The following is a 14925-nucleotide window of genomic DNA, read 5'->3' as shown; positions in this document are numbered from 1 at the left end:
TTGTGTATCTAGCCACTGCCTGTGTACATTGTAATTAATAATGTATATTGTGTATCTAGCCACTGCCTGTGTAAATTGTAATTAATAATGTATATTGTGTATCTAGCCACTGCCTGTGTAAATTGTAATTAATAGTGTATATTGTGTATCTAGCCACTGCCTGTGTAAATTGTCATTAATAGTGTATATTGTGTATCTAGCCACTGCCTGTGTAAATTGTAATTAATAGTGTATATTGTGTATCTAGCCACTGCCTGTGTAAATTGTAATTAATAATGTATATTGTGTATCTAGCCACTGCCTGTGTACATTGTAATTAATAGTGTATATTGTGTATCTAGCCACTGCCTGTGTAAATTGTAATTAATAATGTATATTGTGTATCTAGCCACTGCCTGTGTACATTGTAATTAATAATGTATATTGTGTATCTAGCCACTGCCTGTGTAAATTGTAATTAATAGTGTATATTGTGTATCTAGCCACTGCCTGCGTAAATTGTAATTAATAGTGTATATTGTGTATCTAGCCACTGCCTGTGTAAATTGTAATTAATAATGTATATTGTGTATCTAGCCACTGCCTGTGTAAATTGTAATTAATAGTGTATATTGTGTATCTAGCCACTGCCTGTGTAAATTGTAATTAATAATGTATATTGTGTATCTAGCCACTGCCTGTGTAAATTGTAATTAATAATGTACAGTATATTGTGTATCTAGCCACTGCCTGTGTACATTGTAATTAATAATGTATATTGTGTATCTAGCCACTGCCTGTGTAAATTGTAATTAATAATGTATATTGTGTATCTAGCCACTGCCTGTGTAAATTGTAATTAATAGTGTATATTGTGTATCTAGCCACTGCCTGTGTACATTGTAATTAATAATGTATATTGTGTATCTAGCCACTGCCTGTGTAAATTGTAATTAATAATGTACAGTATATTGTGTATCTAGCCACTGCCTGTGTACATTGTAATTAATAATGTATATTGTGTATCTAGCCACTGCCTGTGTACATTGTAATTAATAATGTATATTGTGTATCTAGCCACTGCCTGTGTAAATTGTAATTACCGTAATAATGTACAGTATATTGTGTATCTAGCCACTGCCTGTGTACATTGTAATTAATAATGTATATTGTGTATCTAGCCACTGCCTGTGTAAATTGTAATTAATAATGTATATTGTGTATCTAGCCACTGCCTGTGTAAATTGTAATTAATAGTGTATATTGTGTATCTAGCCACTGCCTGTGTACATTGTAATTAATAATGTATATTGTGTATCTAGCTACTGCCTGTGTAAATTGTAATTAATAATGTATATTGTGTATCTAGCCACTGCCTGTGTAAATTGTAATTAATAATGTATATTGTGTATCTAGCCACTGCCTGTGTAAATTGTCATTAATAGTGTATATTGTGTATCTAGCCACTGCCTGTGTACATTGTAATTAATAGTGTATATTGTGTATCTAGCCACTGCCTGTGTAAATTGTAATTAATAGTGTATATTGTGTATCTAGCCACTGCATGTGTAAATTGTAATTAATAGTGTATATTGTGTATCTAGCCACTGCCTGTGTAAATTGTAATTAATAGTGTATATTGTGTATCTAGCCACTGCCTGTGTAAATTGTAATTAATAATGTATATTGTGTATCTAGCCACTGCCTGTGTAAATTGTAATTAATAATGTATATTGTGTATCTAGCCACTGCCTGTGTAAATTGTAATTAATAGTGTATATTGTGTATCTAGCCACTGCCTGTGTACATTGTTTATTAATAGTGTATATTGTGTATCTAGCCACTGCCTGTGTAAATTGTAATTAATAATGTATATTGTGTATCTAGCCACTGCCTGTGTAAATTGTAATTAATAATGTATATTGTGTATCTAGCCACTGCCTGTGTAAATTGTAATTAATAATGTATATTGTGTATCTAGCCACTGCCTGTGTAAATTGTAATTAATAATGTATATTGTGTATCTAGCCACTGCCTGTGTAAATTGTAATTAATAGTGTATATTGTGTATCTAGCCACTGCCTGTGTACATTGTAATTAATAATGTATATTGTGTATCTAGCCACTGCCTGTGTACATTGTAATTAATAGTGTATATTGTGTATCTAGCCACTGCCTGTGTACATTGTAATTAATAGTGTATATTGTGTATCTAGCCACTGCCTGTGTACATTGTAATTAATAATGTATATTGTGTATCTAGCCACTGCCTGTGTAAATTGTAATTAATAGTGTATATTGTGTATCTAGCCACTGCCTGTGTAAATTGTAATTAATAGTGTATATTGTGTATCTAGCCACTGCCTGTGTACATTGTAATTAATAATGTATATTGTGTATCTAGCCACTGCCTGTGTACATTGTAATTAATAGTGTATATTGTGTATCTAGCCACTGCCTGTGTAAATTGTCATTAATAATGTATATTGTGTATCTAGCCACTGCCTGTGTAAATTGTCATTAATAGTGTATATTGTGTATCTAGCCACTGCCTGTGTACATTGTAATTAATAGTGTATATTGTGTATCTAGCCACTGCCTGTGTAAATTGTAATTAATAGTGTATATTGTGTATCTAGCCACTGCCTGTGTAAATTGTAATTAATAGTGTATATTGTGTATCTAGCCACTGCCTGTGTAAATTGTAATTAATAGTGTATATTGTGTATCTAGCCACTGCCTGTGTACATTGTAATTAATAGTGTATATTGTGTATCTAGCCACTGCCTGTGTAAATTGTAATTAATAGTGTATATTGTGTATCTAGCCACTGCCTGTGTAAATTGTAATTAATAGTGTATATTGTGTATCTAGCCACTGCCTGTGTACATTGTAATTAATAGTGTATATTGTGTATCTAGCCACTGCCTGTGTACATTGTAATTAATAATGTATATTGTGTATCTAGCCACTGCCTGTGTAAATTGTAATTAATAGTGTATATTGTGTATCTAGCCACTGCCTGTGTAAATTGTAATTAATAATGTATATTGGCCCTCATTCCGAGTTGTTCGCTCGCAAGGCGAATGTAGCAGAGTTACACACGCTAAGCCGCCGCCTACTGGGAGTGAATCTTAGCTTCTTAAAATTGCGACCGACGTACGCGCAATATTGCGATTACAAACGAGTTAGCAGTTTCTGAGTAGCTTCAGACTTACTCTGCCTGTGCGATCAGTTCAGTGCTTTTCGTTCCTGGCTGACGTCATAAACACACCCAGCGTTCGCCCAGGCACTCCCACCGTTTCTCCGGCCACTCCTGCGTTTTTTCCGGAAACGGTAGCGTTTCCAGCCACACGCCCCTAAAACGCCGTGCATCCGCCCAGTAACACCCATTTCCTGTCAATCACAATGCGAACGTCGGAGCGATGAAAATGCCGTGAGTAAACTTACTTTCATCATAGTAAAGTTACTTGGCGCAGTCGCAGTGCGAACATTGCGCATGCGCACTAAGAGAATTCTCACTGCGATGCGATGAAAATCTCCGAGCGAACAACTCGGAATGAGGGCCATTGTGTATCTAGCCACTGCCTGTGTAAATTGTCATTAATAGTGTATATTGTGTATCTAGCCACTGCCTGTGTAAATTGTAATTAATAATGTATATTGTGTATCTAGCCACTGCCTGTGTAAATTGTAATTAATAGTGTATATTGTGTATCTAGCCACTGCCTGTGTAAATTGTAATTAATAATGTATATTGTGTATCTAGCCACTGCCTGTGTAAATTGTCATTAATAGTGTATATTGTGTATCTAGCCACTGCCTGTGTAAATTGTAATTAATAGTGTATATTGTGTATCTAGCCACTGCCTGTGTAAATTGTAATTAATAGTGTATATTGTGTATCTAGCCACTGCCTGTGTAAATTGTAATTAATAATGTATATTGTGTATCTAGCCACTGCCTGTGTAAATTGTCATTAATAGTGTATATTGTGTATCTAGCCACTGCCTGTGTAAATTGTAATTAATAGTGTATATTGTGTATCTAGCCACTGCCTGTGTAAATTGTAATTAATAGTGTATATTGTGTATCTAGCCACTGCCTGTGTAAATTGTAATTAATAGTGCATATTGTGTATCTAGCCACTGCCTGTGTATATTGTAATTAATAGTGTATATTGTGTATCTAGCCACTGCCTGTGTACATTGTTTATTAATAGTGTATATTGTGTTTCTAGCCACTGCCTGTGTATATTGTAATTAATAGTGTATATTGTGTATACTATCTAGCCACTGCCTGTGTACATTGTAATTAATAGTGTATATTGTGTATCTAGCCACTGCCTGTGTACATTGTAATTAATAGTGTATATTGTGTATCTAGCCACTGCCTGTGTAAATTGTCATTAATAGTGTATATTGTGTATCTAGCCACTGCCTGTGTAAATTGTCATTAATAGTGTATATTGTGTATCTAGCCACTGCCTGTGTAAATTGTAATTAATAATGTATATTGTGTATCTAGCCACTGCCTGTGTAAATTGTAATTAATAGTGTATATTGTGTATCTAGCCACTGCCTGTGTAAATTGTAATTAATAATGTATATTGTGTATCTAGCCACTGCCTGTGTACATTGTAATTAATAGTGTATATTGTGTATCTAGCCACTGCCTGTGTAAATTGTAATTAATAGTGTATATTGTGTATCTAGCCACTGCCTGTGTAAATTGTAATTAATAGTGTATATTGTGTATCTAGCCACTGCCTGTGTAAATTGTAATTAATAGTGTATATTGTGTATCTAGCCACTGCCTGTGTAAATTGTAATTAATAGTGTATATTGTGTATCTAGCCACTGCCTGTGTAAATTGTAATTAATAATGTATATTGTGTATCTAGCCACTGCCTGTGTAAATTGTCATTAATAGTGTATATTGTGTATCTAGCCACTGCCTGTGTAAATTGTAATTAATAGTGTATATTGTGTATCTAGCCACTGCCTGTGTAAATTGTAATTAATAGTGTATATTGTGTATCTAGCCACTGCCTGTGTAAATTGTAATTAATAGTGTATATTGTGTTTCTAGCCACTGCCTGTGTATATTGTAATTAATAGTGTATATTGTGTATCTAGCCACTGCCTGTGTACATTGTAATTAATAGTGTATATTGTGTATCTAGCCACTGCCTGTGTACATTGTAATTAATAGTGTATATTTTGTATCTAGCCACTGCCTGTGTAAATTGTCATTAATAGTGTATATTGTGTATCTAGCCACTGCCTGTGTACATTGTAATTAATAGTGTATATTGTGTATCTAGCCACTGCCTGTGTAAATTGTCATTAATAGTGTATATTGTGTATCTAGCCACTGCCTGTGTACATTGTAATTAATAGTGTATATTGTGTATCTAGCCACTGCCTGTGTACATTGTAATTAATAGTGTATATTGTGTATCTAGCCACTGCCTGTGTACATTGTAATTAATAGTGTATATTGTGTATCTAGCCACTGCCTGTGTAAATTGTAATTAATAGTGTATATTGTGTATCTAGCCACTGCCTGTGTACATTGTAATTAATAGTGTATATTGTGTATCTAGCCACTGCCTGTGTATATTGTAATTAATAGTGTATATTGTGTATCTAGCCACTGCCTGTGTACATTGTAATTAATAGTGTATATTGTGTATCTAGCCACTGCCTGTGTATATTGTAATTAATAGTGTATATTGTGTATCTAGCCACTGCCTGTGTAAATTGTAATTAATAGTGTATATTGTGTATCTAGCCACTGCCTGTGTAAATTGTAATTAATAATGTATATTGTGTATCTAGCCACTGCCTGTGTATATTGTAATTAATAGTGTATATTGTGTATCTAGCCACTGCCTGTGTACATTGTAATTAATAGTGTATATTGTGTATCTAGCCACTGCCTGTGTACATTGTAATTAATAGTGTATATTGTGTATCTAGCCACTGCCTGTGTAAATTGTCATTAATAGTGTATATTGTGTATCTAGCCACTGCCTGTGTACATTGTAATTAATAGTGTATATTGTGTATCTAGCCACTGCCTGTGTAAATTGTAATTAATAATGTATATTGTGTATCTAGCCACTGCCTGTGTACATTGTAATTAATAGTGTATATTGTGTATCTAGCCACTGCCTGTGTACATTGTAATTAATAATGTATATTGTGTATCTAGCCACTGCCTGTGTAAATTGTAATTAATAGTGTATATTGTGTATCTAGCCACTGCCTGTGTAAATTGTAATTAATAATGTATATTGTGTATCTAGCCACTGCCTGTGTAAATTGTAATTAATAGTGTATATTGTGTATCTAGCCACTGCCTGTGTACATTGTAATTAATAGTGTATATTGTGTATCTAGCCACTGCCTGTGTAAATTGTCATTAATAGTGTATATTGTGTATCTAGCCACTGCCTGTGTATATTGTAATTAATAGTGTATATTGTGTATCTAGCCACTGCCTGTGTACATTGTAATTAATAGTGTATATTGTGTATCTAGCCACTGCCTGTGTACATTGTAATTAATAGTGTATATTGTGTATCTAGCCACTGCCTGTGTACATTGTAATTAATAATGTATATTGTGTATCTAGCCACTGCCTGTGTACATTGTAATTAATAATGTATATTGTGTATCTAGCCACTGCCTGTGTAAATTGTAATTAATAGTGTATATTGTGTATCTAGCCACTGCCTGTGTAAATTGTCATTAATAATGTATATTGTGTATCTAGCCACTGCCTGTGTAAATTGTCATTAATAGTGTATATTGTGTATCTAGCCACTGCCTGTGTACATTGTAATTAATAGTGTATATTGTGTATCTAGCCACTGCCTGTGTATATTGTAATTAATAATGTATATTGTGTATCTAGCCACTGCCTGTGTAAATTGTAATTAATAGTGTATATTGTGTATCTAGCCACTGCCTGTGTATATTGTAATTAATAGTGTATATTGTGTATCTAGCCACTGACTGTGTACATTGTAATTAATAATGTATATTGTGTATCTAGCCACTGCCTGTGTATATTGTCATTAATAATGTATATTGTGTATCTAGCCACTGCCTGTGTAAATTGTCATTAATAATGTATATTGTGTATCTAGCCACTGCCTGTGTAAATTGTCATTAATAGTGTATATTGTGTATCTAGCCACTGCCTGTGTAAATTGTCATTAATAATGTATATTGTGTATCTAGCCACTGCCTGTGTAAATTGTCATTAATAATGTATATTGTGTATCTAGCCACTGCCTGTGTAAATTGTCATTAATAGTGTATATTGTGTATCTAGCCACTGCCTGTGTACATTGTAATTAATAGTGTATATTGTGTATCTAGCCACTGCCTGTGTATATTGTAATTAATAATGTATATTGTGTATCTAGCCACTGCCTGTGTAAATTGTAATTAATAGTGTATATTGTGTATCTAGCCACTGCCTGTGTACATTGTAATTAATAATGTATATTGTGTATCTAGCCACTGCCTGTGTAATGAATGATGTATCAGCAAAAGGATTGTGTGTAAGATACACGAGGTGTTAATGTGTGATCCACCCGCCTTCTATAGCACACTTAGATATTTATAGGATGAGAGACATCAGGAAGACCTGCCCTCTGACCAAAACGCGTTGGGCGTGGTCTTCTGACATCACTGCAGCAGCAGCCACACCCAACATAACTACTGCTGTGAGCCTGACACAGGGAAACCAGCGGTGAGAGAGGCGGCGGCGGCGTGGTGAAAGTGCCCGGGAGGAAAGAAGTGGGAGCCTGGTGGGCTGTCTGCTGCAGTATACAGTGCATCCGGAAAGTATTCACAGCGCTTCACTCTTTCCACATTTTGTTATGTTACAGCCTTATTCCAAACTGGAATACATTCATTTTTTTCCCTCAAACTTCTACACACAATTCCCCATAATCACAATGTGAAAAGTGTTTTTGAGATTTTTGCAAATTTATTAAAAATAAAAAACTAAGAAATCACATGTACATAAGTATTCACAGCCTTTGCTCAATACTTTGTTGATGCACCTTTGGCAGCAATTACAGCCTCAAGTCTTTTTGAATATGATGCCACAAGCTTGGCACACCTATCTTTGGGCAGTTTCGCCCATTCCTCTTTGCAGCACCTCTCAAGCTCCATCAGGTTGGATGAGAAGCGTCGGTGCACAGCCATTTTCAGATCTCTCCAGAGATGTTCAATCAGATTCAAATCTGTGCTCTGGCTGGGCCACTCAAGGACATTCACAGAGTTGTCCTGAAGCCACTCCTTTGATATCTTGGCTGTGTGCTTAGGGTCGTTGTCCTGCTGAAATATGAACCGTCAACCCAGTCTGAAGTCAAGAGCGCTCTGGAGCAGGTTTTCATCCAGGATGTCTCTGTACATTGCTGCATTCATCTTTCCCTCTATCCTGACTAGTCTCCCAGTTCCTGCCGCTGAAAAATATCCCCACAGCATGATGCTGCCACCACCATGCTTCACTGTAGGGATGGTATTGGCCTGGTGATGAGCGGTGCCTGGTTTCCTCCAAACATGACGCCTGCCATTCACGCCAGAGAGTTCAATCTTTGTCTCATCAGATCAGAGAATTTTGTTTCTCATGGTCTGAGAGTCCTTCAGATGCACTTTGGCAAACTCCAGGCGGGCTGCCATGTGCTTTTAACTAAGGAGTGGCTTGCGACTGGCCTCTCTACCATACAGGCCTGATTGGTGGATTGCTGCAGAGATGGTTGTCCTTCTGGAAGGTTCTCCTCTCTCCACAGAGGAATGTTGTAGCTCTAACAGAGTGACCATCGGGTTCTTGGTCACCTCCCTGACTAGGTGACCTGATCGCTTAGTTTAGACGTCCGGCCAGCTCTATGAAGAGTCCTGGTGGTTCTGAACTTCTTCCATTTACGGATGATGGAGGCCACTGTGCTTATTGGAACCTTGAAAACAGCAAATATTTTTCTGTACCCTTCCCCAGATTTGTGCTTCGAGACATTCCTGTCTCGGAGGTCTACAGACCATTCCTTTGACTTCATGCTTGGTTTGTGCTCAGACATACACTGTCAAGTGTGGGGCCTTATATAGACAGCTGTGTGCCTTTCCAAATCATGTCCAATCAACTGAATTTACCACAGGTGGACTCCAATTCAGCTGTAGGAACATCTCAAGTATGATCAGTGGAAACGGGATGCACCTGAGCTCAATTTTGAGCTTCATGGTAAAGGCTGTGAATACTTATGTACATGTGATTTCTTAGTTTTTTATTTTTAATAAATTTGCAAAAATCTCATAATAAACTTTTTTCACGTTGTCATTATGGGGTATTGTGTGTAGAATTTTGAGGGAAAAATGTAGTTTATTCCATTTTGGAATAAGGCTGTAACATAACAAAATGTGGAAAGAGTGAAGCGCTGTGAATACTTTCCGGATGCACTGTATATTCAATGCGGTATCCGGTCTCTAGGTCGACACTGTCTATGTCAACCGCTATTGGTCGACAGAAAGTAGGTCGACAGGGACTCTAGGTCGACATTACAAGAGGTCGACATGAGTTTTTCACTTTTCCCAATTTTTTATTTTTTCCATACTTGACGATCCACGAGGACTACGATTAGAACGGTAACCTGTGCCGAGCGAAGCAAGCCATGTGAGGGGACACAGTGCACCAATTGGGGATCCCGGTCACTGTTCGGAGAAAACAACACTAAAAAATGTTCAAAAACTCATGTCAACCTTCTATCATGTCGACCTAGAGTCCTTGTCGACCTATAAACCATGTTGACCTTGCTGTCGACCAATAGTGGTCAACCTAGACACTGTCGACCTTGCATACCACACCCATTAAATGCCATGTGGTAATCAGCCCACAGAGTGATTTGTAATGGGACGGGAAACTATATTCCTGAAGTGGAGCTTTTCATGTATCTTGTGAACAAATCTATTAATGCTCTATAGAGTGCTGCCCCCCTCCCCCCCTCTCTCTGGGCGGGATGTACTAAAGCAAAAATGCGGTAAAACCTCCGAAAACGGGGGTTTTACCGCATTTTCATATTTACTAACAACCTACCGCCGCGTTTTCGGCGTCCAGGGTATCGCCATCTCTGGATGGCGATACCCTATAGAAGCCTATGGGCTTCTTTTCGCCGACCGCCGCAACCCGCCGACACCGTCGACACCGCCGCAGACGCCTCCCCCCCTCCCCCCCAGCTTACCTTCCTCCATGATGCCCCGGACCCGGAAGGTAATCTCCTCCTCCCCCTAGCAACGCAGCCGGAATTCCTTCCGGCTGCAGGGGGGAGGAGGAGGTGCCGGGGGCAGCCTGCTGCTGCTTCCCTGCATCTATCCTGTGTGGGGACCCCATGGAGGTGACGGAGACCCCCCGCAGACCACCTAACAGGTATCGCGGGGGGCCTCCGTCACCTCATCGCGATGTTGATCGCATATGTTAGTACATACGCGATCAACATCGCTGCGGTAACCGGCGAGGTGCGGCGATGTATGTTAATACATCCCGCCCTCTCTCTCTCTCTCTCTCTCTCTCTATATATATATATATATATATATATATATATATATATATATTCTGTGGCAGGATCAGTATAATCGCACATGAGGTAATGTGGTGCGGCAGGCTTTTGCAGGGTTGGAACAGCAGCAACAAGTCTGATGGAATCCAGTCCGGGTTTTGGTCTGCGGTAAGCCACGGCTGGGCTAATCACTTCACCTTGTCTGCTGTCTTTATGTGTTGTGTCCATTGCTCCTGATGCCAGCAGATGCCCAGGCGATATATATATATATATATATACTGTACATCATGCAGTGTAATACAGTTTTTAGCAGGAAATACAGTATATTGTGAGGTTGATATACTGTATTCTGTGGTTTTTAGGCTTCCTATTTATCTGTTGGGGCTATTGCAAACTCTGCTGTTCTACAGCGGATTTGGCCCATGGAAATGCCAGAGAAATGTCAGCCATTACCAGGAAGGAATAAAGTGCGTCCGACGGTGAGTGCATGATAAGATATATAAAACTTTAGGACTGATTATCCTAATAAAAGACCAACATACTGTAGTGCTTATAGCAGACGGTCTGGAAGAGGGACATGAGCCAGAAATGACACACGTGTCCTCATACAGTAACGTGATATATGACACCTGTATACTGTGTGTGTGACTGAGGCTGTATACAGAGCACAATGTGACTAGGACGCACCAGGAGACTGCGCTGAGTAATGTGATATATGACACCTGTATACTGTGTGTGACTGAGGCTGTATACGGAGCACAATGTGACTAGGACGCACCAGGAGACTGCGCTGAATAATGTGATATATGACCCCTGTATACTGTGTGTGACTGAGGCTGTATACGGAGCACAATGTGACTAGGACGCACCAGGAGACTGCGCTGAGTAATGTGATATGTGACACCAGTATACAGTGTGTGACTGAGGCTGTATACAGAGCACAATGTGACTAGGACGCACCAGGAGACTGCGCAGAGTAGTGTGATATATGACACCTGTATACTGTGTGTGACTGAGGCTGTATACGGAGCACAATGTGACTAGGACGCACTAGGAGACTGCGCTGAGTAATGTGATATATGACACCTGTATACTGTGTGTGACTGAGGCTGTATACGGAGTACAATGTGACTAGGACGCACCAGGAGACTGCGCTGAGTAATGTGATATATGACACCTGTATACTGTGTGTGACTGAGGCTGTATACGGAGCACAATGTGACTAGGACGCACCAGGAGACTGCGCTGAGTAATGTGATATGTGACACCTGTATACTGTGTGTGACTGAGGCTGTATACAGAGCACAATGTGACTAGGACACACCAGGAGACTGCGCTGAGTAATGTGATACATGACACCTGTATACGGTGTGTGACTGAGGCTGTATACGGAGCACAGTGTGACTAGGACACACCAGGAGACTGCGCTGAGTAATGTGATATATGACACCTGTATACGGTGTGTGACTGAGGCTGTATACGGAGCACAGTGTGACTAGGACGCACCAGGAGACTGCGCTGAGTAATGTGATATGTGACACCTGTATACTGTGTGTGACTGAGGCTGTATACGGAGCACAATGTGACTGGGACGCACCAGGAGACTGCGCTGAGTAATGTGACATATGACACCTGTATACTGTGTGACTGAGGCTGTATACGGGGCACAATGTGACTAGGACGCACCAGGAGACTGCGCTGAGTAATGTGATATGTGACACCTGTATACTGTGTGTGTGACTGAGGCTGTATACGGAGCACAATGTGACTAGGACGCACCAGGAGACTGCGCTGAGTAATGTGATATGTGACACCTGTATACTGTGTGTGACTGAGGCTGTATACGGAGCACAATGTGACTAGGACGCACCAGGAGACTGCGCTGAGTAATGTGATATGTGACACCTGTATACTGTGTGTGACTGAGGCTGTATATGGAGCACAATGTGACTAGGACGCACCAGGAGACTGCGCTGAGTAATGTGATATATGACACCTGTATACTGTGTGTGACTGAGGCTGTATACGGAGCACAATGTGACTAGGACGCACCAGGAGACTGCGCTGAGTAATGTGATATATGACACCTGTATACTGTGTGTGACTGAGGCTGTATACGGAGCACAATGTGACTAGGACGCACCAGGAGACTGCGCTGAGTAATGTGATATATGACACCTGTATACTGTGTGACTGAGGCTGTATACGGAGCACAATGTGACTAGGACGCACCAGGAGACTGCGCTGAGTAATGTGATATATGACACCTGTATACTGTGTGTGACTGAGGCTGTATACGGAGCACAATGTGACTAGGACGCACCAGAAGACTGCTCCGCTCACCCCTAATACGTTATATCCTGCTCACCCCTCACGCATTATGTCCCGCTCTGTTCTCCCCTCATGCGATATGTCCTGCATCGCTCTCCCCTCACCCCTGTCCCGTTCCACTCACCCCTTTCGCTTTTTTCCACGCTCCACGATCCCTTCACGCATTGTCCCGCTCCACACGCCCCTCACGCGTTATGTTCCGCTCCGCTCACCCCTCACGAGTTATGCCACGCTTCACACGCCCCTCATGCATTATGTCCCGCTCCGCTCGTCCCTCATGCGTTATGTTCCGCTCCGCTCACCCCTCACACGTTATGCCACGCTCCGCGCTCCCCTCACGCGTTATGTTCCGTTCCGCTCACCCCTCATGCGTTATGCCACGCTCCGCGCTCCCCTCACGCGTTATGCCACGCTCCACATGCCCCTCATGCATTATGTCCCGCTCCGCTCGCCCCTCACGTGTTATGCCCCGCTTCACTCTCCCCTCACGCTTTATTCCACACTCCGCGATCTCCTCACGCATTATGTCCCGCTCCGCTCGCCCCTCACGCGTTATGTTTCGCTCCGCTCACCCCTCACGCGTTATGCCACGCTCCACATGCCCCTCGTGCATTATGTCCCGCTCCGCTCGCCCCTCACGTGTTATGTCCTGCATCGCTCTCCCCTCACCCCTGTCCCGCTCCACTCACCCTCACGCGTTATGCCCTGCTCCACTCTCCCCTCACGCTTTATTCCATGCTCCGCGATCTCCTCACGCATTATGTCCCGCTCCGCTCGCCCCTCACGCGTTCTGTCCCGCTCCCTCTCTGGCTCTGTAACACTCCCACACCCTGCGGAGGCTGGCACACCGTGTGTTGTATGTCATGTGCCCCCTGGTTATTATTTGTTATGTTAGACCAGGCACTCCGAACCTCGGTCCTCCAGGCACTCTGACATTCCAGGTCTTAGTGATATTCCTACTTGAATACAGGTGACTTAATTAATACCTCGGTTATTTTTGTAACCATCAGTTCTGAAACTTGGATATCACCAAAATGGGAAGCTGTTAGCTTCCCGACGGATGGGATCCCGGCGGTCAATACACCAACACCGGAAACTCGAAGGAGGACGCAATGTTGGCGTCTACATAATGACGCCGCTCGGGATGCCGGCGTCACATTACCGACAGCCAGCTTGGGGTTAGGTTTAGGCAGGAGAAGGGGGAGGGGGGGGGGGGGGGGGCTAGCGTTAGGGAGTAGGGATGGGAAGGTTAGGGTTAAGGACCAGGGAGGGAGCATTAAGCACCACGGGGGAGGGTTAGGGATCGGGGAGGGAGGGTTAGGGAACAGGGAAGGAGGGTTAGGCTCCATGGGGGAGGGTTAGTGTTAGGGACCGAAAGGTTAGGTTTAGGGACCAGGGAGGGAAGAGTTAGGGAGCAGGGAGGAAGTGTTAGGGACCAGGGAGGGAGGGTTAGGGACCAGGGAAGGAGGGTTAGGCTCCATGGGGGAGGGTTAGGGTTAGGGACGGGAAGGTTAGGGTTAGGGACCAGGGAGGGTTAGAGTTAGGGACCAGGGAGGGTTAGAGTTAGGGACCAGGGAGGGAGGGTTAGGGACCAGGGAGGGAGGGTTAGGGACCAGGGAAGGAGGGTTAGGCTCCATGGGGGAGGGTTAGTGTTAGGGACGGAAAGGTTAGGGTTAGGGACCAGGGAGGGTTAGAGTTAGGGACCAGGGAGGAAGTGTTAGGGACTGGGGAGGTTAGGGTTAGGGACCAGGGAGGGTTAGAGTTAGGGACCAGGGAGGAAGTGTTAGGGACTGGGGAGGGAGGGTTAGGGAACAGAGACGGGAAGGTTAGGGACCGTGGAGTGAAGGTTAGGCACCGTAGGGGAGGGTTAGAGTTAGGGATCGGGGAGGGAGGGTTAGAGTTAAGGACCAGGGAGGGAGGGTTAGGGACCGGGGATGGAGGGTTAGGGAACAGGGACGGGAAGGTTAGGACCGTGGAGTGAAGGTTAGGCACCGTAGGGGAGGGTTAGAGTTAGGGACCAGGGAGGGAGGGTTAGTGTTAGGGAT

The 14925-nt window shown here is 41.9% G+C and overlaps 1 protein-coding gene across 2 annotated transcripts in view; it reads left to right on the top strand.

Annotated features, from left to right (window-relative positions):
- Nucleotides 1–10882: 10882 nt before the first annotated feature.
- Nucleotides 10883–14925, top strand: part of LOC134928736 (uncharacterized) — a 372583-nt gene continuing 368540 nt past the window's right edge. Inside the window, exon 1 of one of the 2 annotated variants that reach the window (XM_063924752.1) lies at nt 10883–11028. In XM_063924752.1, coding sequence (XP_063780822.1) covers nt 10972–11028 — 57 coding nt within the window. In that variant the 5' untranslated portion in view covers nt 10883–10971. The remainder of the gene's footprint in view (nt 11029–14925) is intronic. The other variant, XM_063924751.1, reaches the window with a different exon arrangement.

The sequence above is a fragment of the Pseudophryne corroboree genome, chromosome 5 (genome assembly GCF_028390025.1).
Source record: "Pseudophryne corroboree isolate aPseCor3 chromosome 5, aPseCor3.hap2, whole genome shotgun sequence".
In the NCBI taxonomy this organism is placed as follows: Eukaryota; Metazoa; Chordata; class Amphibia; order Anura; family Myobatrachidae; genus Pseudophryne; species Pseudophryne corroboree.
The sequence above is the reverse complement of the archived record's forward strand: the minus strand, read 5'-3'. Positions and strand labels throughout refer to the sequence as shown.